Source organism: Poeciliopsis prolifica, unplaced genomic scaffold (assembly GCF_027474105.1).
Source record: "Poeciliopsis prolifica strain line A6 unplaced genomic scaffold, Auburn_PproV2 SCAFFOLD012, whole genome shotgun sequence".
NCBI lineage: Eukaryota > Metazoa > Chordata > Actinopteri > Cyprinodontiformes > Poeciliidae > Poeciliopsis > Poeciliopsis prolifica.
The window spans coordinates 4,403,058-4,430,479 of NW_026562387.1; the positions used below are offsets into that span (position 1 = coordinate 4,403,058).

The 27,422-nt window shown below is 41.4% G+C and overlaps 2 protein-coding genes across 3 annotated transcripts in view; both read left to right on the plus strand.

Moving 5' to 3' along the window:
• The window catches only part of arhgap29a (Rho GTPase activating protein 29a), a 33,822-nt gene extending 8,175 nt beyond the window's left edge, over nt 1-25,647 (plus strand). Inside the window, exons 3-23 of one of the 2 annotated variants that reach the window (XM_055037233.1) lie at nt 8,423-8,566; nt 11,804-11,900; nt 12,050-12,122; nt 12,536-12,596; nt 13,049-13,195; nt 14,592-14,656; nt 14,752-14,862; nt 14,953-15,033; nt 15,666-15,848; nt 15,938-16,075; nt 16,156-16,346; nt 17,678-17,847; nt 19,220-19,348; nt 20,402-20,500; nt 20,649-20,812; nt 21,647-21,835; nt 22,018-22,155; nt 22,261-22,496; nt 23,172-23,472; nt 23,559-23,667; nt 23,752-25,647. In XM_055037233.1, coding sequence (XP_054893208.1) covers nt 8,423-8,566; nt 11,804-11,900; nt 12,050-12,122; nt 12,536-12,596; nt 13,049-13,195; nt 14,592-14,656; nt 14,752-14,862; nt 14,953-15,033; nt 15,666-15,848; nt 15,938-16,075; nt 16,156-16,346; nt 17,678-17,847; nt 19,220-19,348; nt 20,402-20,500; nt 20,649-20,812; nt 21,647-21,835; nt 22,018-22,155; nt 22,261-22,496; nt 23,172-23,472; nt 23,559-23,667; nt 23,752-24,701 — 3,776 coding nt within the window. In that variant the 3' untranslated portion in view covers nt 24,702-25,647. Of the gene's footprint in view, nt 1-8,422; nt 8,567-10,631; nt 10,905-11,803; nt 11,901-12,049; nt 12,123-12,535; nt 12,597-13,048; nt 13,196-14,591; nt 14,657-14,751; nt 14,863-14,952; nt 15,034-15,665; nt 15,849-15,937; nt 16,076-16,155; nt 16,347-17,677; nt 17,848-19,219; nt 19,349-20,401; nt 20,501-20,648; nt 20,813-21,646; nt 21,836-22,017; nt 22,156-22,260; nt 22,497-23,171; nt 23,473-23,558; nt 23,668-23,751 lie in introns of those variants that run through there. The other variant, XM_055037234.1, reaches the window with a different exon arrangement.
• A 961-nt stretch (nt 25,648-26,608) lies between these two features.
• LOC129364549 (retinal-specific phospholipid-transporting ATPase ABCA4-like) overlaps nt 26,609-27,422 on the plus strand; it is a 34,383-nt gene continuing 33,569 nt past the window's right edge. The window contains 3 exon segments of the mRNA XM_055037235.1: nt 26,609-26,746; nt 26,903-27,118; nt 27,121-27,198. Of these exon segments, the coding sequence (XP_054893210.1) occupies nt 26,999-27,118; nt 27,121-27,198 (198 nt within the window). The 5' untranslated portion in view covers nt 26,609-26,746; nt 26,903-26,998.

The following is a 27,422-nucleotide window of genomic DNA, read 5'->3' on the forward strand; positions in this document are numbered from 1 at the left end:
GCAAGTTTGAAAGATGTTTTCGTGCCATGGGAGAACCTTCTCTGTGCATCTACCTTTCCTTTTTTTTCTTCTGTTTTCCTTAGAGATTTATGATGATAGCTGCCTTTTTTTCTGCTGGAGCAGCTTTGTTGTAGGAGACTGTCAACGTCTGTGACTCTATAAGGTCAAGCTTCAGGATTCCCACACTGCCTATGAGAAGTTGGGGATTGACGATGATGAGAATTGTTGGAAAAATTTTGTGTTTCTTGTCTGTTTACAGCTGATTGAGGGTCTGGGGAGATCACACTAGAAGCTTGTGTCTGTTCTCATATGTCTGTGAAAATGATTAAATAGCAATATTGTAGTCAAATAGGCAATGACATCCAGTTAATCAAGTGCTCAGAAGGGGCTTCCCCTTTAACCTTTTGGGTTAAAACAAACAGAAATGTCAAATCAACCCTACACATAGGCTTAGGGTGCCTCTCCTTAACTTGTTCATGCTTTGGATTAAAGTTCAATAGCATTAGTGAAGAGGGATTTACTGCTAACCTTTTTATAATGTCCAAAATATTGATTAATGCAATCAGCAGAGATGAAAACTGAACAATGTTTGCGCTTGGAGGACTTAGAATCTCCTCCGGCATGTGAGCTAACTCAAACAAAATGATTGAAACATTCAAATATAAACTGTTGTGGCTTCATTTGTCTCCTGCAATTATCTGTCATGATCCTTAAACACAAACTTAAAACAAAGATGTATATCAGGACAACTGCTTTAACTTAAACCAGAAAAATAGCCAATACTCTTACAGCTGTTTTAAAGAGCCCTACTCTTAGCTTTACTACTATTAGTTGTCATCTGTCTCGTAGGTTGCTCGTGTTGTTAAGGTGAATAATTTTTATCACCCTTATCTGTCTCTGTTGTTTTGAAAGGACAGCAGAAACTACACCCCAAGTGGTAGTGCTTTTTTCCTCTTCCTGAACATGGGTCATGCTCACGTGTGACTTACTCGGCCTCATTTACTGACTAAAGCTTGGTACTCATTGAAAGGCCAGTGAAGATGTTATTGGATAGATAACCAGTTATACTAATGACATACAACTTTTGATACATTGAGGAACTCTGTCTTTGACATTTTGCTTTTTTTCTTTCTTACATTTATTCCTGATCTGTTGCAAACAAGGAAATTACTAATTTGTAGCATAAGATGATTTAAAACACTTTGACTCAAAGTTCATTTACCTTTATCTTGATCAATAGACTATAAAATGCCTCTTTGTTGTTTTCCAACAGAGGGATTACACTAACACCAGTCTTTCTTCAGGGCAACCTGCGACTCAACGTGGCTCTACATGTTTGTTTTCTCAAATAGGTTGAATAGAAAGCACCATAATTAATAAATCACAATTTTTTTTGGCTCGTCTGAGGTTTCAGATACAACGAACACATAGCCAGCAGATACTTTGATAATGTTAGAGCTGCTTTTTAGTATGAGCCAGTGTTTGATCTTATGGTAAAAAAGACAAGTCTGTCCTGTCTTCTACACTCAGATTGCGATCACATTGTGGTGTTGAATTTGCCAAATTACAAGACTTACAAGCAAGACGTAGCTGAACACTTCTAAGCATTATAAAGTCCTACTTCAAATACATCTACCATCAAGGAGATGCCGACCTTGTCACTCAACAAACTGAATATGATGACCTTGTTGATTGAAGGAGTGAAGCGGAGCCTTGCGCTCACTCTGCCCCCATTATCCATCTTCATTAGGTTGAGAACAGTTTGACTTGTTTGTCCGATTTCTCTCCTTTGCTGTAAATTTTTTTTTGTGACGGACAGCGCAAACTGTTTTCTTGAAGGTGTTTTTCCTTTGACAGCTATGCCAGCATTGTCTCAGGATTAGGATGATGGCTATAGCTAAATGCTCCACTCACCTCCCTGCACTGTCACTTGACAGGTGCAGGAAAAAGGCCACCTCCATCTTTAAGTGTCTGTCCTACAGACTCCCTACGCTATGGGTGCTGGACACAACTTTTGGATCAGCTCTTGTGCCAAATGCCTGAACAGTTTGGCTGCCAACAAGAGGTTACACGGTGTGGATGTGTGTGTGAGGGGGAGGTGGGGGTGGTGGGGGCATTCCAGCTATGCTTCAAGAAAAGCATAGCTGGAATGCCAGCTTTCAGAGCTTTGCATCAACAGTGGGCGGTAGAGGTGGTGTCCGTGTGATGGTTATGGAGGGGGTGATGCATTCAGAAAGACAAGCTCCCTGTCTCTTGATGACAAGAGGGGAATGAAGGGGAGAGAGAGAGAGAGAAACATTTCAAAACAAATATCTTAGTCAAGTTTGAAGTCTGAGAGTGCAACCGTCATTGATCATATTTTCTCATTTGCATTGACTGAATAAAAGCTAACAAGCTTGACGAAGGCAGTTGCTTCCAGCGTGGCGACAAGAAAGCCCCCCTGTCTCGGTGGAAGGTGCTGTGTGTCTGGCCTAGGGGTCTCTCTCACTCTTTGTGTATGCAGTCATGGGGAAAAATGGCTTCAAAGGTTTAAGATCCAGGGGAATGTTTCAGTATGACAGGAGAGGTCTGCAAAGGCTAAGTTCCCGTGCCTTTTACCAGCTGCATGTAATCTGCTAATCCACAGAGGGGACCGTCGGTGGTCTGTCCTCATAAGTGGGATAAGGGGGTAAGTGGTCCGCTGACCACAGGAGATATGCTGGGGAGAGAGAGGTGGGGGGATACCAAGCCGTATTTTGACCCTTCATCTGCAGTGACCCGACAAAGCATTAGAGGTTAAGTGGACTTTTTTTTTTGGTCAAGACCACCGTAAGGGCTGCAAATACCTAAAATTCAGACTTAAACAATGGGGTCAGTTTTAGACATGACTTGGTAAAGAATGTGGCTTTTCACCCTCAGGCTGCTGTAATGAATCACTTTTGAACAAAGGTCATTATTACCAGAGTTGCATTTGGTTGCCGCACTAAGACAAAGAGCTGAAAAGAGCCCTTTCGTTGTGCCTTCGATGACTGTCCTTTAAGGGGAATGAAGGATAAGGGTACTTGTCTGAGGAGTACGAGGAATGTCCAGCTGTAGTCAAATCGATGGGGACAAATGAAGCTTTTAAATGACGGCGGTCAATGCTTTCCTGTCCAGCGTCCTGTTTCTCCTCCTACGTGATTGGACCCGGTCCAGGTGGGGATCTTTTCAGGGAGGTCACAAGAAAATGTGGGTTTGAAGAATGCATTTTACATCAGTCCTACAATAATTTATTGCAAGAGTTGCAAGGGGAGGAATGCTGCCCAGTCACTCTGAGTCGAGGCCCAAATGAAAAGCTTTAAATGTCGAAGAACTGAGTCACTGATAGCAAGTATCCAAATGGAGATTGGTAACATATGGTGTACATCAAGCAAACTCAGCTGGTTTTATGTATGAATCGTGATGCTTTTTGCTCAACAGAAGTGCAGGAATATGTTGCACTGCCCACCCAAGAACACCAAACAGTTCAGTTATAAACTCAATGCATGTGAAGGACTAAAACAATAAGAATACCTTCCTTTTAGAAAGGCTGCAACAATGTTAATCATCGCTTTTTATTGCCTTGACTTGTGAAGAACTGAAATGTTTCTTTTCATGGCTACTGGATGACATCAGTACATGCTGGGGTTTTTTTTATACCAAGTCTTCAGATAAAACTGTAAAAGAAAAAAAAAGTCAATCCAACTATGAACTATGGACACTTTGGAAATAAACATCAGGCTCAGACAGTTGCCTGTACTTTGACCCCCTTCATGTTCGCACACTAATGCTTTACACAGTTTTTATTACTATTATTATTATTATTATTTCGCTGCTATGTAATTTGGTTTTCTTTTGCTACACCTTTTAGAAATACAGTGATCAGATTATTATTATAATTTTTTTAGATAATTTCAGATCACTGGTTTTTGTGGAGACTTTACCATTGCTGATCAATGTTCTCTTTAGGAAGGAACAATGTTACAAATTCATCCAAGATGAGCATTCAAAATGTGGTTTTGCCATAATTTTGGCATCCAGCAGTCACTAAATGTTCATGTCAAGTAATCAACCAACTGTTTGCATTGTTGACCAATTGCCGATAAAAAAAATTTAGGTCCAATTTATTTTCTGTTGAATTCATATCGCCCCCTTGTTTCCACTGATTTTGGTGCAAATCATTTGAGAATTATGAAAGATTATGACCCTTAACCAATCAAACCATCTCTAAGCAGTAGAATTAAAGTTGCTTTAAATCATTCAGAAACATCCTATGGCATCCACTTATGTTTTGTTGCTTGAGTTTTCATCAACAAACTCTAAAATTGCATGAAAAGGTGAAAAAGCGAAAGGACCACCTCCCATTCAGCTCATTTGCAGGTGGGAGACAGTATGGGATATTACAGGACTATATCTTTTTTATGTAGCCTTTATTGCCATATCTTGTAATTATGGGCATTTAATATGTAACCCCTTTAAATATGGGTTAAGGATGACATGAAACGGGCCAACATTATTTTTGGAAAGCCGGGCCGCTGAAGCATCTGCTCAGTGTTTTGGTACAGAGATGTCACCTCGATTGTGAGCAATCTGACAATGTTTTCATTATGGATCCCCCCCACACACACGCACACCACCCCACCTTGACCCTTTGCTCCCGCAACTCCTGCCCCAGCTCCCAAACAAGAGGCTGGAATGCTGGGTTTCCATGACGCTAATGAAGTAAAAACCTGGCAATGCGCGGGCTGGCAGGCTCAGAGCCGCGCTCCTGATCCGCGGCCTCCTTCTCATCAGAATCCGAGTCTGATCCCCATGTAGCCTTCATTCACCAGGGCTTCATTATGCCAAGGAATGTCTCTCCTCTCCTAACCGGCAGATGAAGCTGGGATGTGAGGGGTGGGTGCGCAGGGGTAGCACAAGCCCAAAAAAACACACAAATTTCCAGTCTTCGTTCAATTTCTGATGCTCCCACAAATGATTCGTTTTGCACTTTCTTTTTTTTTTCTTCTAGAGACTACTCCATTTGGAGCAAAAAAAAAAAAAAAAAAAAAAAAAAACTCCAAAGCTTCTTTTCTCAAGGAGCAGGAAGAACTGTTGTGATTTATTGGTCCATAAATGTGGCATGCCCATGAGGCAGCAAGGCTCACTGTTGGCTCTAGGACAACAGACAGCCTTGGACACTGCGGAACCAAAGATTTCCCTGGAAAAAAACCCAACAAACCGGAACATCACCTTAGCAGTATGTTGCCTTGTGTGTTCAGGAGCCCTTGATATACATTTCTTTCGTTTTCTTAATTTCCCCTCCTTGTGAATCAGAGTACTTCTTCTAAAGCAAATCCACCTTTTAAGATTTCCATTTAACAGTTTCTCCCTGCTGGGTACGAGCCGTTCTCCCATTGTGTAACATCCAGAGTGGTCGCAAAAGGGTTAAGTAATCAGTCTCTTTACATTATCCCGTGCCCTGCTGGGCTGGTGGATGCAGCTATAATGTCTTGCTAATTAGCTCCCTTTTAGGATAAAAAAAAAAAACAGGCAACAGGCCACCATTGAGAAGTGGAGCGCTTGGAGATTGACAAATGAAGACCCTTCATTTGAAGTCTATTTGAGGAAGTTATAGTTTATGTTTGCTTTCAATAAATGTATTGCTTGATGCCTTCAGGACTTTCAGTTTGCCGGACAGACGATTAAGGCGTTGCCTTGTTGTAGAGATGCACTGAAAAATAGACAGGTGACTAAATTTGGACAATTTTTAGCTTTGTGTGCTCCAACCAACTGCTCAAAAAACTCAAGAGTGGCTCCATATAAAGTCTAAACTTTACACAAATTGCAATTTGGGATGTATCCACAAAAAAATGGGACTATAAATTATCTAGAAAATTTTGCACAAGTTAGAGGTGCTTGTGATAAACTTTGCCCTTTTTCAAAGTCATTGTGGTTTTAGCTTGTGTTTCCCAAACAAAATTTTATTGGTGTTCCCTGTTTCTGTGGTGAAAGAGTCCAGTGAAAATTTCTGCATAGATTATGTCAAAATAAGTAATCTCATGTTGATGCATAGTTTTATGAAAAGCACACTGGCATGTTTCCTACCTCATGCAGCTCTAAGACAAAAGCACAAAAGGCTGATATAATGAAAAACACACCAGGTTCTCTGTACTGGTTGGATCTGTACTTGGCAAATGATGAAGATAAATGAGCACGGTTGCTATGGTGAAAGATGGGACTTTACAGGTCCTGTGGAGAGACGTTTGAAAGCATCATGGTGTACAGCTGGTTTGGACTAAGTTATGTTGGCAAGAAGCTGCTAACTTTTATGCTAATAGATGGTGCTAGTGGTTGGTCTTTGAAGAATCTCTCGTATGTCCCTTTTACGTTTTTGCCTTAATTAGCTTAATTACGTTATTAAATATTTTTCAATTATGGCACATTCATGACAAAAACCATCAGAAAACTTGCAAAGCCCTGTAGTGGGGCACTGAGGCAGTCATCCAGCGGCCCACTGTGTTTACGAGTTAAAAAATGTTTAAAGTTGGCAGAAAATTTGAAAATATGCCAAAGTAATTATGTTTTTGGAAGACATAAACAACACCCATTTACCAACTATGAAATCTTTAACAAAGGCAAACATAAAAAAAAAGAAAGTATATTTAAAATCATTTTGACTTGTGACTTTTTTTGCTGAAGTTGTTGGCATGTAGAGCAGTAAAGACGGCGTTCCGGTAAATTCAAAAAGACAAAAAAGACTCTTGACATCAGTCTCCCTAAGCGTTCGTACACTAACCACACTATATTGCTATTGTGCTTCCACGCATTTCACCAAAGAGACTTTTTAACCTGTCTTTGCTATCACTGTTATTGGTGAATTACAAAAAAGGCCCACGGTTAGGAATCCAGACCAGATTTGTTTCATAGCCATTCTATTAATATCCAATAATTCAATCCTAATAATAATAATACAGTAGAAGCAAAGACAGTTCAGAGTGTATGGTCTAATGGTAGAACGTAATCTATGTAGGAAGTCCAGCGATGATTGTATTGTGCCATCTCTCCTCTCAAGCAACCATGGATGTTTACTACAGTTGGTGAGTTTTGATCACACGTTACCTGTCTGTTGGTTGGCGTTAACTTATCAGTCCCATCAGCAACCAGCATTGTCACGGCGGCCCCAAAGAGCCCAGCAGCTTTTGGTCGTCTGGCAGCAGTGTTTGTCTCACTCTGTGGGGGGCAAAAGAGGGCTCTCGAATAAAAGGCAAAACCGGGAGATGGCTAAAGTCTTTCTGATCCCTCTTTCCATGATGGTTAATCCGGGGCCGATCGTCAGCACAAAATGTGGCTTTTTTTTTTTTCTTTTCTTTTTTTTATACTGCCTGGAAACAGTCTGCATCCATTTCCAGTGAGGTGTGACTAAGAAGCAACCAGTCATTTAAACACCTGACGTAGATAATTACAGCGTGCATTGTGTTTAAAGTATCAGATGACAACAACGTGTCCGGCTGCCTGTGTGTTCAACATGTTTACGGTCTAGTACTGCAGAGCTTCTGGGCCACAGTGACAATTACATTTGGTTGATAGATAGGAGGCGTCTCTGCTTTTAACCATCTTGTTGTCCTCAACAAGACTTCACCAACCTGTAATTCTTTATCGTTTTCTGACTCATTGACATGCTCCGTTTTATGAACCCTAAAGCATGCCAATAGAATTTCAAGGTTGCTTGATAACAAAGTGCATTTTGTCCTTTTGTAAATGGGTCTGACGACTCACTCTGAAATTTGTGTATACCTGGATGCCTGAAATGCCATTTTCTGTATAATTATCTGAGCATGTAACCTGTAATTAATTAGAAATACAACACATTAAGCAGTTGGCTTAGATGGTTTTGCTTTATAGACGGTGCTATGACTGATTGGCTGGTGTCTGAGGTTACGCTGTCCATCACCAATGTGACCATAGTTTATTAAATCCTATTGGTTTTTCTGATAGTTTATGGTATACAACTTTGATTTTATTTCTGACCTTGAGATTTTAAATCACAGTGAGTGAAATAATAAAGAAACTGAAACTGACAAAAACAATAGGTTGGCTGCCTTGATCAAACAGGTACAAGTAATCTGCAACAAACCTTATTTCAAATAGCTCAGAAAGTGCAATTAGGAAATCAAATCTAACATAAAATAAACATAACGTCTGTCAGGGCACAAAGCATAGAATTGGACTGAATAGATTCGCTCTTATGGATTGGGCACATTGTTACCGATATCTGATGTAGATCTTTTTTCAGTATCTGTTCCGATACAGATAACAATATCAGATTACTAATAATTGTTTAACCAGGGATGATTGTTGTTGTAAAAACATATGGTAACAGCTGATTTCCTGAAGTAAAGCAGTCATAGGTAGAACTAATTGGGCCTTCCTTTCTGACTTCCAGAGCATCAGGACTCCCTCCATCAGGCGGTCCACGAGCGACTCGGCGAGTTGCTGCGAGTCCTAAAGGCCATCATCAAGAAGCACCAGAGCCTCAACTCTGTGGACATCCTGAGCAAAGCTGGAACGGTGATCGCCACGGTGAAAGGTATGCTGAGCTTTTGCCAGCTCTGCCTGAAAAAAAAAAAAAAAGTGTAAACACAGTGGAGCTGTCAAGTTTCCTGTGAAACATGCCAGCCACTCCTCCACTCTTCCTCTGGTCTGTTTTCTGTCTCTGCTGTATCTGATCCTCCCTTCTCTCATGACAGCCTACTCTGCTGAACACACATTTTCTGTGTCCTGCAAGTAGAATAACAAAGCTTCTTAAAGAGTCTGTAAACTGTTTTCAAAAAACAATTAGCTCCTTCAGGAGGCTTTGAGATATGGTTACGCTAAAATGTTCTCTTTTCTGTAACCTTTGGATCTAGTTGGGTGGGTTTTACATTGAACTTGAATTTATCCTAATAATTCAAGTTGTCACCTGAATGTGATGCATTCAGGTGACAAAAAATTTTATGATACGAGATAAAATTTCAGCAATATTTATGGCAAACCAACTTTTTTGTTTTCACAAATGGAGTAAAGTTGTAACAACATACAGTCTAGTCTAAGTTTGATTAATCCTTATGTCCATACTGATAACTCCAAGGTGCTCTTACTGTTAAAAACATTAAAATACTGAAACGGAAAAGATTTTTAGAAATCTCAAACTAAGTTTTAAAGAATCCAGGCTTTACTGTAAAACCATCCACTCCATGTGTAGTCAAAGTATTTTTGATTTTGAACATATAAAGTGCAAAGTGCAGTCCTCATAGGAAGGCCCAAGGCAGATGCAAACATTAACTGTAAGTAAATTTCTACAGAGTCTAATCAAAAAATCAAAAAAGTGGTAAGTACCTCCTCAGTCCTTATGTAACACTTGTGGCCAGGTCAATTAACATTAGTGGACTATTATCTAAGAGACCAACTTGAGAACTATTTCCTTTTTCACTTCAAAATAAGAGTCTGGCTACAAGAGAATATGGAGCTGATTGCTCTCACCTTCTTCACCAACAACTTGATATTTTCCCAAAACTGTGTTCACTAAGACAACATATATTACTGCTAAATTCTACATTTAAACAGCTATTTATTAGATAAAAAAAAATAAATGTAACTTTTTTTTTTGAATAGTTAGGAAACTTTAAAAAGATTTCCCAAGATCAATGTGGGACTTCAGCCCAAAATAATGATTGATTTTGCTATGCTTTACTAAAACAAAATTGACGGATCTGATTAAGACTATAAAACTTTTGAGTGGTTATAAACATATCATTTTCTGTTTTTTATCTTTGAATGCAGCCTAGTTTTGGGCAATAAATCCAAAACAAATAAGTTTTTTAAAAATCTGAAAATTACGTAATTTTGATACGGGAGAGCAGGAACTGCATAATTTAGCTGTTTTGAAAAAGCTATTCCCAATGACCTGATTAACAACACACCACAAACTGGTGTGTTTGTTATTGTAGGTTTCTACAATAACTTGCGTGCAAAATAAACATTAAAGCTTTTAATGACTAATTCTGGGGCTCTTCTGCCACTAGGTGGTCAGAATTGCTCACTTCTTGGTCCTCCCAGCCCCACCCTGTTGTCCTCTTAGTAACAATATGCTACTTACCAAGTGTCCACATGTCAATACATTTTAGAACCAAATCTCAAAGCTTTTCAGTTTGAATAAAATTAGGAAAGATGGAAAAAAAGAGAAAGATATGATGAAGTTGTATCAAATTTTATTTCATTTAGACTTTATAACAAAGTAATTGACTCAACATAAAGATGAAGTCCAGAATTAAAATAATCCATGATTCTTGGATTGAAGTCGTTTACCACTCTACCTCGACGTGGCATTAAGTTCTGTGGGACCCCAAAGCCATCTCCAGTCGCTGAATGTCAGACAGGTCTTTGCTGCTGTCGAGTTGCTTCGACGGTGTTGTGCGTTTTCCATCCAAACAATACAATTTTTCCCAGATGATGTAACTTCCACATTTGGACCGTTGGTTGGGGCCTGAGCAAGTAGTGGCATTGTATTCCAGCAAGCCTCAGGATGTCCTGTTGAGAGGGGTTGGGGCGAGATAGGAGAGGGGGACATTCAGCAACTCAGGAGTTGTGTCCTTTCCATTGGAGGTGGCCACAGTAGCTGCTCCAGGATTGCCAAGAAGCTTCCCAAGGACAGCGGAATCTGTTCAAGTCATTGTTGCCTCAGCCGTCACCTGTGGCCCACTCAAAGACAATACCATCTTTTTCTTTTTTTCCTCAATGGATCTGTTTTGTTGTCATCTTCACGTTCCTTAAAAGATTTGGATTCGTGGGATTTTTAAGGAGTTTCTGAAGCGTTTACACTTAGGACTTGTTCCTGGAATCAGTGAGGCTCATTACGGTTAGAACGAGGCCTGGAAAATCTTGTTAAGGTGGGTCGTATTTTGTTTTACATTTAATTTAAGGGGTTTCTGCAAAGAATTGGGAAATACAAAGGAGTATGCTTCGTCTCATTTGGAGATCTTTACAGGTGGAGTTACATTAGTTTCATCAGGCATGAATGAAACTAGATGGCAAAATTATTGAAGGTATTAAGAGCCACATTCTATCGAGATATGGGAGGTTTTTCTCCTGTCACATTACATTCCAATAAAATAAGCAAACAGAAAATAAAAATCAAAGACAAGAATGTCTCTATTTATCGATGGATTTCCCACAAAGGTTTCTCTTTTCTCGGCTTTTGAACTCTAGAAATCTTCATTGTTCCAGTGGAAGGGAAGGAGCGAGGAAACGACGGAGGTAGCAGAGAGCGCTCCGTGACATCACTGTTTTATTGTTGCACATTTTCTCTGCTTTTTGACCATCTTTTTCGGAGAGAGGGGTTTATTTTCTCTATTCTAAGTCAGAACAGGAAGTTTATTGTGGAGACTGATTACAGCCGTATTTACGCCGCTTTCCCTCCCCCACCTTCATTCTGTCCTCAGTCATCACCGTGTTTAGACTTGCAGCAGGAAACTACTGCTTGGCCAGATTACAGCAAAATATACACACTCGCAGTCCCCTGCTTATCTTTACAAACTGCCAAAGTTGTTTTTGGACACTTCCAGAGGGGAGGGAACTGGGTGATTTTTGGATTTTTCAAATCTCAGCACGTAAACAGATTGCCAAGAATTTCAGGTTCTTGAGGAGTACACCGTGACATCACTAACAGGATGATGATGATGAATCATACCGTGGAGCTGATGCCTCTGAACAAAGAAGGCACACAGCATTCATCAGTTCAATATCCTGCCAAAACTTGACTCAGTCTCTCTTTATTACATGTTACCAGGAGTGAACTTCAATGAGGTGAACGAGGAGAACAAGAAGAAGCTTTTTGGGGAGATCTACACCGCTATTGACACTTTGGCGTTCACCTTTGGCAATGTGTAAGTAAGATGTCAGTGTTGGGCAACCAATGTAGATTCAGTTATTGTAACAAAAAGTGGATCGGTTCATCTCTAATTTTAATATAGAAATTTTTATCGTCCATTTCCCCGCCTAATCTTTGTTTTTATTTTTCTGTTTTCTCTTCCAGAGTGTCTGACTTCCTTATGGGAGATGTAGAAAATGGATCAGTGTTGGGGCTCCCCCTGACGAAGAGAAGCAGGGTAAGGAAAGTTAGACAGGTGGCTTTGTGTTAGAAGTCATCGCCTTCTAGAAATGCTTCTAAAATGAAAACAAATAGCTCATGTCAGTTTATTCTGAGTGGAGTTTTAACAGCAGGATGTAGCTTACTGAAACTGAATATGAAAGATTAGCCAGCAGAGTTCAGAGTTCAGAGGTGAACCAAGCCCTCATTGACTGACGCAGTTGCCTTAAACATCCTCCCCCGGTGATAAATTGTTGTTTTCCTGCTGGATGTTTTACTGTAAAAGTGGTTTGAGGAGGAAGTTGTCTCTCTGATAAGGACTGTACAATGCATGTTGCATTGCATTCTGTTTTTCAAGGAGGAAGCACTTCCTTTCCTCCCTGCTTTGTATTATTATAATTTTTTTAGAAAGCCATTTTGTCTGTTTTTCAGTCCTCTGAGAACCTTTCTGTGGAATCTGGAGGATCCGGTCCTGAGAAAGATGATCCGCCAGGTAAGACGGATTGAACACACGGCTACTGTACTCTGCGCCTGCTGTGTGAAAGGGTCTGGATGAAAACTAATCTTCTCACACTGAGAGGCAAGAAGGAAAAAAAAAACAACCTTGCACATAAATGACATAGGTGGAGCTCTTGTTTCTGCTTTTTATTTTCTGGAGCTACTTTTTATGCATCTTTTTTTACACTGCCTGCTTTGTCTGAAGGATTAAGTAGGTAATAAGCAATCACCTTACTGACATAATACTTGTGCTGTCCCTGTTGGTTAGCCTTGATGGTATTAGCCCATATTGCTCGTAGTCAAGGTCAGACTGAGCTTTTCCTGGACGCGATTGTTGTGATCGTGCACGTGGCACATCCAGCAGGTTCCAGTTTGTAGAGCCTCCATCAGTCATGGAGGAGGGCACCTCTTACAAAGCTTTTTGTTGCATTTCCTTCGCTACCACAGGGCCATCTCCACCGATTCGGCCTGAAGAGGTGGACAGGACGCTGCAGCGGCAGGACAGCGGAGTGGAGTCCGTGCTGCTCTATGCCAAGGCGTGGTCCAAGTATACCAAGGAACTCCTGGCATGGGTGGAAAAGAGGATCAGTGTGGGTGAGTTGGACCACTTGTATATTTCCAATTGTTCTTTTAAAGGCTTAGGTCAGGGATGTCAAACTCATTTGTACAAGGGGCCAAAATTCAAAACACACTTTTTTTCTTTGTTGAAGTTGTTACTGCAGAAATGAGAGTGAAAATTCACTGTTTTTTATTATCGGTGAGGAGTTTTACTTCATAGCTATGCAGATGATGCCCCGCTCTACATTATGATGTCACCAGGTGATCCTGAACCCATCCATGCACTGAACAGATGGTTAGATCACATAAATGCATGGATGTGCCACAACATTCTCCCGCTAAACAGAAACCGCACTGAAAATGTAACTTTTGAACCCAAAGAGGAACGACATAAAGTCAACGCTAAGCTTCATTTATAACAGCTAGATTATGTAGCGATGGACTCGGACTTGAACCTTTAGAGCCACATAAAGACAGGAACAAAGTTGGGCTTCTATCATCTGAGAAACATTTCCAGAATTGAAAGGCTAATGCTCTTCAGTAAAGTTTCGACAGTCCTTCCACCAGCTCCCTGTAGCTCAGAGAATAGACTTTAAAATACTTTTGCTAGTTTATAAATCACTGAACGGCTAAGTACCACAATACATTGTAGATCTGCTGATGTTGTATCAATCTTCCAGACCAATCAGGTCTTTTGGTTCTGGTCTGCCCTGAACCAGAACCAAACAAGGGGAAGCAGCATTCAGTTTCTATGCACCACAAATTTGGAACAAATATTCTGAAAACTGCAAAACAGCTGAAACACTGACTAAAAATCCTCCTGTTTACAGCTTCCTTTGATTCATAGTAGCTGCTTGATGATTTTGAAGATGACATTTGACATATGCATTACTACTTGCTTTATAATTGGTTACCGTATCATGTTTTTACGGTATGAAGCACTTTAAACTGTCTTGTTGCTAAAATGTGCAATACCTTTATTTAAACCTCACATTTAAATGAAGTCAAAGGAAATGCGAAATCTGTCAGAAAAAGCTTCATTGTTGGTTCAGTGTTTGCTTAATTATATTTCCAGCCTTGTTGTGTTTTCATTCGTTTTTTTCTGTTGTGCTAAATGAACTCCAGTTCCAAGATTTTGCTATAGTCACCACTGTTCGTTCAGCTTCATCACTGGTTTTAAGTCCAAACAAAAAGTTTTAAAGAGATTCTGAATGAGAGACAAACAGGTTTGTTTGACGATATTACCTAATCTCAGGGTTTGAGTTTGTAGTGTGAGATCTTTTGTTTGTTTGACGAGTTAATGAATGCTTTGAGCTGAACACACAAAGCTCACATTCGCACTGTACAGGACAGACTGTAAAGTACCATCAATCAGCACAATAGAAAAGCAGTGTTCAGAAACGAGCTGGAAATGTTCTCCTTTTACTCGCAGATGTTGAGTGTGCCAAAAGTTATGCCAAGATGGCCGAAACTGCCAAGACTCTCGCAAGTCAGCAGGTGAGGAAAAGGAGAAAACAAAAGCCGCAGGTTATTTCTTTATCAGACTAATCGCAAGTGCTGACGTTTCAGAATTTTTTCCTCCCGCCTCTCAGGAGTTCATGCCGTTCCGTGAGACGTACATGACCGCTTTCAAAAACGACATCGAATACAGTCAGCTGGTACTTCAAACCGCAGCAATACTCCAAAGCAACAAATTTGTGCAGGTAATCCATGAAACTAACTGCGGCTTCATTTTATTTTTATTAGTAGGATTGAAACAAGAAATCTTAAAGACGGTGTGTCTTTGTTTTCAGCCTCTGCTGGGTAGAAAGAATGAGCTGGACAAACTGCGGAGAGAGGTCAAAGAGCAGTGGCAGAGAGAGCAAAAGAAAATGGTGAGTGGTCAGTTCTGCTTAGCAAAGTTAATTCAGAATAGAAAAGAATGTTCCTTTCTGATGCTTAAGGGGAAATTGTCATTGAAATACAAATATAATCTTAAGCAATATAAAATTGATAAAATATACACACATAAGTGTGATGTTTAAACATAACTGTGCTTGTTTATTTTATTAAAATTGATTCTATAGAGAATCACAATTTCTCATGCTGTGAATTCTGAAGAGGCTCAAATTGCTAAAAAAATTACTTTTGAAATGCATCTTTGCCATTCACCCACCTCATGCATTTTCAATATTTTTTTTAAATATTTTTTTAGATTTAAGAACAAGGCAGCTAAGTTAACCTGATGCTGGTATTTAAAGTTACAAAATTTGATGCACAAATCCCAATTTTGTCTAAATATGCACTGACGGAATTCAGTTTTTTAAATAAAAGTCCTATTCGTTTGTAGTCTTTTCCTCTTGTCATTTAAACAGTAAACCATTAAAATAGGAAAACTCATTTCTGAATTAAAAATCAGACCGGAAGACACTGAAAGATTTGTGTCTCTGTTGTTTAGTGAAGTAATTTCTCAGTGATGTTTCTGCCCGTTAATTACCTTTCTTTTTCTTTCTATTTTTGTCTCTAGCAAGAGTCAGATAGCGCTCTGAGGAAGGCCCGGCTGCTGCAGGCCCAGCGGCAGGAAGAGTACGAGAAGGCCAAGGTGAGCACCAGCCGCCTGGAGGAGGAGCAGACTGCGGGAGGAGGAGGCGCAGCTGCAGCCAAGCAGCTGGAAAAGAGGCGCAGGCTGGAGGAGGAGGCCCTGCAGAAGGTAGAACGCATCCTCCAGTTTTTTTACAATTATTTTCTTCCTTCCATCTATCCCCATGTTTAAGTTGTTTTGGATTCTCATTTTGTCAGGCCGAGGAGGCCAGGGAGCACTGCAAAGCTTGCCAGATCGACGTGAGCGTGAAGAGAGTGGACCTGGCCAACACCAAGAGCGAGATCATCACTCAGATCAGAGAAATGGTCTCCCAGTGCGACCTGACCCTCAAGGCCGTAAGTTCACGTCTGTAACGTTCACCATGAGGCGCAGATGAAACGAAGAGACCAAGCTGCATACGATTTCACCGTTGCAGGTGACCGTCAACTGGTTCCAGCTGCAGCAGGCCCAGGTTGTGTCTTTACCCGTCAACCACCAGAGCCTGTGCGAGAACGCCAAGCAGTACGAGCCGGGCCAGCGTTACATCGAGTTCGTCCGGAACCTGCCGACCAACGGACCCCGAATGGAGTCGCACTCGATGGATTCGCCCGTCACCTCCAACTCCTGGTGAGATGAATGAATCACAGATTATAGCTTCCAACAGAGCTGCTGCACAATATTGTTTTAGTTATCGATTAATCAGATTTAAAAAATTGGTACATTTTGCTAACTTTTTTTAAATTTTCATTATTCAAACCTTTTTTTTTTGTTTAGAAGAATAGAACTATATTAAGAGATGAAAATAAATAAATAAATAATTTCGTTTTTAAAATAATATAAACATTTTATTACATATCCGCAGTAACATTCAAGATTATTTGATCATTGGTTGCGCAGGATGCATCTGTATCAACATGCAGTCTTGGGCTGATTTGTTATTACTTTTGGAAGAACTGCTTAATAAATTGATTTTAAAAAATGCTGTTTTTGAAAAAAGTATGCCACTTATGGAGTTTTGTGTTTACAAAGGTTTTTATTTGATCTGAAATGAAAAATGCAAGTATTTTTTGTATGCAGACATTACTGGATAGAAGTTAATTGTCTCCCTACAATGTGTTCAATTCTTTTCCTAAAAACAAGTGAGTCCTACAAATTTCGGGATGTAATTTTGGTCCCATCAGCTGGGCGTGTCTTCATACCCTGTGTGATAAATACACGCCGGACCTCGCAGAGATTGTTTTGGAAAAGTAATGCAATTGGGACGGTGGGCTGCTTCCTGTGGAAACGATTGCGGTCGGAGCAGCTTCCTGTCAGTTCAGCTCAACTTCTATCATTTTCAGCTCCCACTTTGCTAAGATTAGCTGTCCTGCTAATTTGGGTAATTGACTTTGGTCATTTCTCTTAAGTGTTTTCAAGGGGAAAAGCTACCAAAAAAAAAAAAATCAGAAAGGGGTATTGTTGACACCGGTTTGTGATCTCTCTCACACACCCATGCACATACCAGACAGATGGGAATAAGAGAGTGCTTTGTTCTCACTTAGTTTTCTCCCAGCCCCCCCGACTCTGATCCCTCTGATCAAAAGAGTTCAGCTTGGGAGAGAGGAAATGAAACTTTGGCGCAGACACACACCCACGCTTGCATTCACCCACAACACTGCTCCCCAAAAGCTTAAATATAGAGCATTGACCTACTTACTGGTGTACTGTGGGATACTTTTGGTTAACAATGGAGAGCATCATTTGTTGTTGTGCAGGAGTCATTTAGTCATCATTATCCAGTAGTTTACTTGTGTTTGATGTCCTGATCTCATAATATCAGGTTTAATCAGGGATCCTGTCACCACTTATAGAATTTACTAGCATAATCAGCAGCTTGATGCTTGCATACATTAATTAAATTATAATTCAGCATTTCAGTTCTGAGTTTTTGATCATTTCCTTCCTTTTTTGTGTCTCAGGTTGCCTTCAAACAAGCGCTCACTGAGTGGGAGCCACTCCTCCCACAGCAACCTGTCGCAGACATCCGTCACCTCCGACGTGATGGGTGGAGAAGACCTGGATGGTCATAGCCACACCTACCATGCCAAGATTGCTGAGAGACGCTCCAATGGTGGCACTGATATACAAGGTAGGTTTGCTTCAGTGGGTTAATTTGACATTTTTAGGGAAAAACATGGAGGAAAACTGTGCAATTTGAGCCAGAACCTAGGAGTTTCATTTTTTTGTTTGTGAAGCCTTTCCTTTATAATTACGACATTACTGGCAAAAATAAATTTTTCGTTTTCTCTCCAGTTTTTAATGTTTATAAAGATTGCCAAAATAAAGTCATTCTGCTTAAATTACAAGCTTGTAATCTCATTTTAGCACTCTTTGTACTTACACAATTTTTATTAATTCTGACATTTTTTATGTAAATAGTGTTTTCCCATATTGCTGATTTGTAACATTTCAAATATTCCTGAAATATCCCAAATGCATACATTTAAGATATAATTTTTGTAAAATAAGTGATACTTATATTAATTGGACTACATTTTTAAAATCTGGAGTAGTTAGCAGCTTACTCTCTGTTTTGATATGACTCTTTGATAATTGGGCTCAAAACCGTTTTCATCAGCAGACCTTACTTGACCACACTGAATTCCTTCATTGTATAATTATATCCACATATTAACACATAATGCAACTAATGCAAACAGCCTACAATATGGTTTTACAAGATATTTAAAAATGCTATCGCTCAATGCTACAATGGTTTTACATTTGACCATTTATTGTATTCAACCAGGGTGTCCATGCCTACTTAAAAACTCTCAAATTCATTTTTATAAAATTTGGGCTTTAAAATGTCTTAGATTTGCTAAATAAAATGTAAGTTGCCTTTCAATATTCTAATCACAGGTCTTAAATTTCATCATGGCAGAACTTTTTAATCTCACAGATTATACGTTTTTTCAGGCAAAAGTTTGCGTTGTCTTGCATTGACGTTTTCACTCAATGTGTTCTGTGACTGAAGGCAGGTGAGACCATCAGTAACAGGCTGCTAATGCTTGCTTGCTAGCTAACAAGCAAAGAAACAAGCCTTTAGCTTCCAGCTAGAGAGTCATATGGATATGAGAAGCAGGAAGTTGTTGCCAAGAGCCACAAAAGGCCCCAGAAATTTTACAGTTTTGCCTCCTTGGTAGGCGAAACTTGCTTTTCTTTTTTACATCTTTGTCGTAATATAGGTCTTAAATGTTACTGATAATGGTCTTCAAAAGTCTTAAATGTAATGCGTAACTCTCATACATCTTTTTGATGACGTTCTGAATCAGAGCTGTTCTTTCAGTGGCAGAAAGTACAGGACGACCTTTGCAGATATGAGTGTCGGTAATTAACAAACTCCCAACGTTTACTATAAATATTGAGAAATTCCACTTCATTTGTTGTAAAGTGTTTATGAAGGCAGACAGGTGCAAACGTTTTTTTTATTCATGTTTGGATTCTTCTTTCTTTCGTAGCACTTCGAATTCAGGGTCCCTTCCGCCCGTGGGGTTCAGCCAGTCAGGGCGGTGGGATGTGCAGCGACTCGGAAAGCGCCGGAGGGAGCAGCGAATCGCGCTCCATGGACTCGCCCACTGCAAGTCCAGGTATTAGACTTACGGATTTGCACCATTCCATTCCTTCCCCACCCAGTGTTGTCTGAGCTCACAACATGCATGTTACACCATGATTTTATATTTAAATGACTTGCTGTCGCACGGTTTATTATTTTGAAAGGCTTGAGAGAAAATTGTTTTTCCAAAGAACGGCAGCCAGAAACAGAAGATATCTGCCCATTGTGGGTTTTTTAATTGCCCCGGGGCGTCTGACATTTTTGTTTGAGTGATCTTGATGTTCACCCAACGTTGCTGGCATGTTCTCTCACAATCAGGAGGCTTGGCAACAACAAACTGTGAATGTTATGCAACTCTGCATACCAACATAAAAAGGTTGTGTTGAGTGGGTCTTATGTTTTCCATGTTGCTTGTTTTCCATGTACTTGAGGTGTACTGGTGCTTCATGTCACTTTTTGTCACATTTACATCACAAACTTCATTGTTCCTGATTGGGGGTTTTGTGTCAGGGCAACACAAATGAGGGAACAATTGAGAAAGGATCATTTTCAGTTTTTCTTAAAACACAAATTTTTATGTTTTTATCTTCAAAATAATGTAGATTATTAAAGATTAAAGCTGGTGGACACACACCCTAAAAGTCTTGCAACTGTAGTTGCAGTGAAAGGTTTTACTGAGAAAACATGCATAAAAAGAATCATGATCCTTTATTTATTTTTTTTTCTTTTTCTATGCAGCCTTTGTTTGTCACTTAAGATCAAAATAAAACTATTTGGGCAGAAATAACCTCTCCTGATTGGCGGAAGTTGGTCCACCGTTTGCATAACCACCGGTTACAGATTATTGAGGATTTGTGCCGCCCCATTGACCATAGTGAAAATGTGAACAATGTGCAAATTTATTCCCGATTAGCCCCCTCATCAGGCTCTTCAGAAGCAAAGCAGAGTTAATAAAACGATCCTTTAGGTGACCATTAATCAGCCACTGTGGATGGTAATCACTAACAATCAGCTTCCACGTTTAGGAATCTGACACCTGGAACGCATAAGATGTGGCCTAATGTGTGTGTTCTGGCTTGTTGTTCAGGGGATTTCAAGAGAAGGTTGCCAAGGACTCCCTCTACGGGAACCATGTCATCTGCTGATGACCTGGACGATCGAGAACCTCCCTCTCCGCTGGATAACGGTGAGTCGAACCAGAACTTAACTACTTCCTGGTCATTTGGAGTAATTTTACCCTTGCTGTGTGATTTATCTATTTATTTACTTTTCCCTAATCTGTTCCTCACTGCAATCATGTTTAAAGCTTACTTTCCCCTTCTTCTCACTGGCAGGTTTAAGTGAGATAATGATAGAAACGGCCAGCTCCCCAGGGCCCTTCAGAAACACCCAGATGTCCAAAGCCGCTCAGACCCACCGGCTCAGGAAGCTCCGCGCGCCCTCCAAATGCAGAGAATGCGACAGCCTGGTGGTGTTTCACGGAGCCGAGTGTGAGGAGGTAAAACTCGCATTCCTCGCTTTATTTGATTCTTTTTGGGGTTTTTTTAATGAACAGAACGAGAAACCTGATCCAGGCCAAAACCTTTAGTGTTCAGAGCTTTTTAGTAACTCCAGCTCACTGCATTCAAACGTCAAGCAAAAGCCTGCCAAAGTCCCACAACAGCTTCTTTATCACCCACGGGAGCAAAAATTTCATACAAAAACCGAAGGAAAAAGAAAAACGAAAAGTGTCACTTCTACCCCCCTTACTCACAATGCTTGAATGAGGGAGAATAAAAGGAAAAAAGTTGAAAATGGTCACATTCGCTCCTCAGAGGCCAAACTAAGGGGGATCAGGCATCAGGAAACTGAAGAGGCTTTGTTTGTCTTCTGAAGAGTCCACTCCATCATCCCTATGCAGCCTCCCTCTTCTGTTGACTTTAGATCAAGTTTCTGTCCATATTTATTGGATACACTGAGCAAGGCAAATAAAGGAGTCACTGGAAAAAGATAGATTATGTAATGCCGGTTGACATATTGACAGGAAGCTGGCATAAGTTTTCCTGTGGCAGCATGTTGGGAGTCCCATACTGCTGGTCACAAGGACGTCTTGGCCTAATCTGAAGTTCCCAGGAAATATTTCTCGGAGTGCTATTTGTGTCTGCAGATTTACGCACTTCCTGTTCTGTATTCCCTTTTCACTGGAAGAATGTTTCTTTTGGCATTTTGGTGTGTTTTTGTATGAAAATGTGCTTGGCGTACTATTTTTTTTTTGTCTTTAACTCTGTGGTCTGCTTTTGAGTTGTTTTGTTCTATTCTGTTTTGCTTAAATTGCCCGATGTTGTGTTTGCAGTGTTCGCTGGCCTGTCACAAGAAGTGCCTGGAAACGCTGGCCATCCAGTGTGGCCATAAGAAGCTCCAGGGCAGGCTTCACCTGTTCGGCATCGACTTCACGCAAGCGGCCAAAAACACTCCCGACGGCATTCCCTTCATCATCCGGAAATGCACATCTGAAATCGAGAACAGGGCGCTCAACATTAAGGTATTGTTGTTCCACCGTAAAGCCTGCCTACAGAGCCGCGACACGCCTCGATTTAAAAGTTAACCAAACAGTTTTCAGGTTGCGTGGCCTTTCTCTGTGGTGCCCGTCGATATTCTAGAGCGGGAAAAGGCCATCGCAGTTTCCTGTGCTGAAAGCTTCTCTTTTTTTTTTGTGCTCTGAAGGGGATTTACCGCGTGAATGGTGCCAAGTCCCGGGTGGAGAAGCTGTGCCAGGCGTTTGAGAACGGCAAAGACCTGGTGGAGCTGTCTGAGCTCTACCCCCATGACATCAGCAATGTGCTCAAGTTGTACCTGAGACAGGTAGGCTGCTTTCTCATAGTGTTTGAATCCTAATTTTTAAAAAAAACAGAAAAACAGGGCTTTCTTCTCAGGTTTGGTGCGTCTTATGTGCTTTGTGCTCTCCAGCTTCCAGAGCCTCTCATCTTGTTCCGATACTACAACGACTTCATCGGTTTGGCGAAGGAAAGCCAGCGCATCATCGTGGAAGAACTCGAAGCCCAGCGGCTCAATCCTGGCGCCATTACGGCGGACCAGGTCAGCGTGGAACTCAACAGGGTGTTGTTCAAAATCAAGGATCTGGTCAGACAGCTGCCTCCAGCGCATTACAAGACGCTGCAGTTCCTCATAGAGCATCTTCACAGGTACAGGGACAAGGGGCAGTTCTCCGAACATTGCTTTAACATGGGTTTTGATCCGCTTCTCAGGGTGATTTCACACCTGATAGTCTGAGAATCTGTTCGATTAGGGACTAAAACTGCCACATTTGTTACATTTTCAGCAGGCGTAGTTTGTTTTCACAGTGCACTACATCAAATGTACCAAACCTTTTGAAAAGCCTGTTGCCCGGCTTGCCTGTACTCGCGCCAGAAACCACTGAAGGAAACAAAATGAAAACCTCTGAAGAAGAAACTGAGTGTAACTTCATTCTTCACAAAATGCAAACCACAATGAAGTGGTGCCAGTTTTCAGCTGATGTAGGATTTCTCTTTCGTTTTTGGAAAAAGACCACAAGCCATTTCTTCCAGTAGCAACGGACTTGACCATTTGGTTTGGTTGCATGTAGCCAGAATGTCCCACCAAGCGGTCTCCGGTGCATTTGGCATTCACATACAGATTACGAACCACGCCAGAGTTCACATCTGCCGAATCGAGACCTGAGTTCACTGTTTTGCTCCTCATCAGAGTTTGATTACATTCAGACCTCCCCAAACGAACCAGACTTTCGAGATGAAAGAGCTAGAGTTTGATTGAAGTGGACTAAACAGGTCTGATGTGAATCCACCCTTAGACTATCATCTCCTTTGCTTCCTTTGAAGGGTGGCCGAGTGTTCGGAGGAAAACAAGATGACGGCTAGCAACCTCGGGATCATTTTCGGCCCGACGCTGATCAAGCTGAGGCAGGCGGACGCCGACGTCTCCCTTTCCTCTCTGGTGGATTACCCATATCAGGCTCTCATGGTGGAGCTCCTAATCCGACACTACCAGATGATCTTTGACACCCCCCTCAGCCCTCTGCGTGCCACCTCACCCACAGGGGCGAATTCTCACTCTCGCCTCAGCCAGCAGGAGAAGGAGCAGCTGAGCAGGCACTCGAAGTCTCTGGGAGACATCAAGGAGGTGAGAACTTGTCGATGTCCACCCCTTTTGACCAGTTTACTTTAGCGTCTATTTGTCAGTTAACATTTATTATCTGATTTTTACAGCAGAGCTCAAATGTATTTAAGAGACATTCCTCAGTAATACCGTCTTCACACTTATTAGCTGAGGTTGAGGAGGCCATGCCATCCCTCGATGGAAATGACTTTGAACCTGGTCAGTGTTCATCTTAATAAAAAGCATTTCTTTAAAGCCCATTTGGATTTGTAATTTATGTACACTTTTGATTTGTGTTCAAAGGCGACGAGGTGGACTCGGAGACCCTAAACGGGATGTTCTCGTCAAGCGTCCCCGAGATCGCCAAACCCAGCGAGAAGGGTCTGTGCCGCTCGCAGTACGTCACGGTCAGCAGGGTTCTGCTTCGACACCCACGCAACAAACTGTCGTCCCGGCCGATGAGCATGCCGGCCGAGCGGGTTCTCGGCCGGGGCCAGGTGGACGAGAACAACACCCGGAACAGCGCCAACTGGGAGAGCAAGAAGGGAGGTGGATGCAGCCAGTCCATTGAAGAGGTGGACGAGACGGAGAGCTCCAAATTGCGAGCGGGCGCGCATTACCGGAGCACCTTCATCGACACGCAGACGTTACGGAGAACGTGGGACAAACAGTACAAGTACGACATGGCGTCCAGAGCCGCCAGACTGGCAGCGAGTTCTCCGTCGGAGGGATCGGCGCTGGACGCCAGCGGCTTGTCGGCTTCTGTGCCGGCCTCCTTAAACCACGGGACGGCGGGGACAACCATCAGCACCATCTATCCCAACAGACCTTACACAGTGGCGGTGCGACCCAGCAGGACTTTAAAGAGGGAGGAGAATGTGTTAAGGAACAACACAATTGCAACAGTTTTTAGAGCGCCAAGGACTCTTCAGCCTCCGCCTGGAACTTTCTACAAGCCTCCATCAGGGAGCAAAGCTAAAGGGCAGCAGAACTGTGAGCTGGCTAACAGCGCAGAGGAGGATGATGACGAAGAAGAAGAGGAGGATGAGGAGGACGAGGAAGAGGAGGAACTAGGAATTGAGATCGAGGTTTCAGTCGATGAACCTCTTGAGGAAGTCGACCAGGCAGCCATGTCTCATTCTCCCAGTTCCAGCCCTGAAGAAATGGGTCAAAACCAGACGAAACCTGTATACCAGAGACTGAGGCCCCGGCGCCTTCAAGAGGTAGAACACAGAGAGGCTCATTTCGTCTAAGTGAAAAGTCCTGGATTTCGAGCGTCAATATTAAACTGCGGTCAAAGGTGAACGAGTTCCGTATTAGTCCAAAAATGCAAGCTGTCTTCCACCTGTTGATTTAATCCTCAGAAGACCAACAAGACGCACTTAAAGCACTGCGGATACTTCACATCTTTCAATCACTTGCTCAGAACACTCGGCACCATATTTATAATTTCTATAAAACTGTGCAATTGTTTTTATACATATAGATATATATATTGTACAAAGTTTCTACAAACTTACAATGGATGTTTGTTTTAATGCCAAAAAGTTGGGTGTGACTCATTAGATTAGTGCATATAATTGGAATCGCATCACAGAAAACAATCCAGTGCACTTAATCTGGTGTGAATCCCGATGGAGCAGTGTTTTCCCCACCGTGAGAGAGTGTTTTAATCTGTTACAAGTAGGTTATTTTCTAATGATTTATGTATAAATCTGTGTCACTACATGTACACACATGGAGCGCTAGGTAGCTGTACTGGCAGTTAAGACATGTTCTAAAAGGAACAAAATTAACAGAAGCTAGTTAGCCTTTTGCGTTTATATTTTTTAACTTGGATGATGTCAACGTTGTCTGACAAGTTTTTAAAAATGCCACTAGTGGTTTCCCCGCCCCCCACTGTTTGTAATATTGCCTTTAAATTTTAATAGCCAAAGCTTTTTTTTTATTCTTTGTTTGCAACTTTAATAGTCCTACCTGTAACAAACCTTACATGTTTCATTGTCAGCAATAGGAAGGACATCATTTATTTAAACTGTATCTTTTTTTTTTTTTTCATTTAATGTACACAGTTGATAAACTGTTAAAAGGTTCAATGTATTAAAAAGGAGAAGACAAAAAACAGGTACATTTAAACACTCTTTTGTAACTTATTAAAATATATCTGGCAAATTCTAAGAAAGATGATTTTTTTTTTTATTATTATTTTAAACAGTCATTTCCGTGTCTTTTCACGAAGGGTTATCGTGTTAATGGAAAGTGGAAGTTTAAAAATGTGTCGGCTTTGTTCTGAGGATTATTCAAGATTTTATGGAGACTCGCATGCAGACAGCGGCGGGAGATACTTCAAAGTGCGACGATGTACTGTATGCTGACAACATCTGACTCATTCCTTGTGTTAATCCAAGCAGGCAAGAAAAAAAAAAAGAACGAACGAACTGTTACTCATTGGTCAGAAGAGAGTAAATTTTGCATTGCATTTATAAATTGAGTTTGGAAATTCTGGGGAAAGAGTCGCAGGGAACAGTACGTTGCTTTTAGTCCAATGTGAAGTTTCCACAGTCAAGAGATGATTTTGGTTAAAGTTAGTGCTCTCATTACCTGCAAATTCTGGATCACTCCAAGCTTATTTCAGCGGACAAGCTTCATGGAGATGCTGATTTCATTTTCCCAACAGGATGCCAAAGGCTTCAAAAGTCGGTTCGTTGACCCTGGTATTATTGGTGCTGTGTCGGACCTCCAACTGGGCTCACCGAAACCTCGTAGGGCATCTATTGACCTTTTTCTAGAGAAAGATGAGAGACACCAGACCCAACAATACGGATGATCTGAAGGTCACAATCAAAACATCCTGGACCAAGTTAGTGCACAGGCACAGCCTTTTGGATTTCATTAAATATTCAGGCATCTTGTGAGGAAAAATTGTTTCTAATACAGTAGTTTTATTATCTGAATTAAACGATTGAAATGTACGTTGAGTTTTGAATAACTGAACGTGATTGAATTGTGATGAAATTTTATTACACACGCCCCTCAATGAATCTATAACCATACCTGTAATTACAGTGTCTAATGAAGCCTCCATTGTTAAAGGACATGACTGGCTCTGCCGGTGGCAGAGGGGCGTTAGTCGTTTCTCTCAGCGCTCAGAAAGTAGATTAAATTCAATCCTCTTACGTATTCACGAGGTCTGAAAACGAGCTGCGTTTGCAACCACAGGGAACAGTCGAGGGAACATGGGCTCTAATGTTTTATTTATTTCCTGTGCATCCATCCACAGCTGAGGCGTTCGTCTGAGGTAGGTGGCACATCAGTGTAATGTTATATTTACTGTAAACACGCTGTGGTGCAGTCGCTACAGCACAAGTCAAGAAGAAGAAAATGACTCATACTGACACTAATTGTTTTGTAAATGTATTAGGAAAGAGCACAAGCACTTTGCTTTCTAATTTAGACAGATTGCAGTATAATTGCAATATGGAGACCTCTGTGGCTATTCTGACTATGAAGTGTGTTGAGCTCATTAACCGTCTTCATGAGCCATCGCTGAATGGGCCGATTACACGTCAGTAAGACAAAGGACGGCTCTTCCCAGCACAGCGGATCATTCCAGACTGGTTGCGTACAGGTCTGCCGGGCCAGGGCCGACCCCCGTGGGGCTCGGGGGGGTGAACAGGAACCAGCATGGGGTCAGGAGGTCAGGTCAGGCTCCTGCTGTGGAAGAACTGGACCATCCACAGGCGGCAGAGGGTAACTTCTTCTCATCTGTGCTTTATCCGCCTGTTTTAAGACCAGCAGTGTGGGGCAATTATTACATTTGGTGGAAGTCCCAAGTCAGATTCCATTGAACTGTTGCTGCTTCTAGAGGCGGTTGCCCAATTGTTATTTTCAACAAATTAAATACCTTCCTGTTACATCTGCTGAAGCGTTGAATGCTTTAAGGCCTGCCACACCCTGCTGGGTCTGAACAGGCA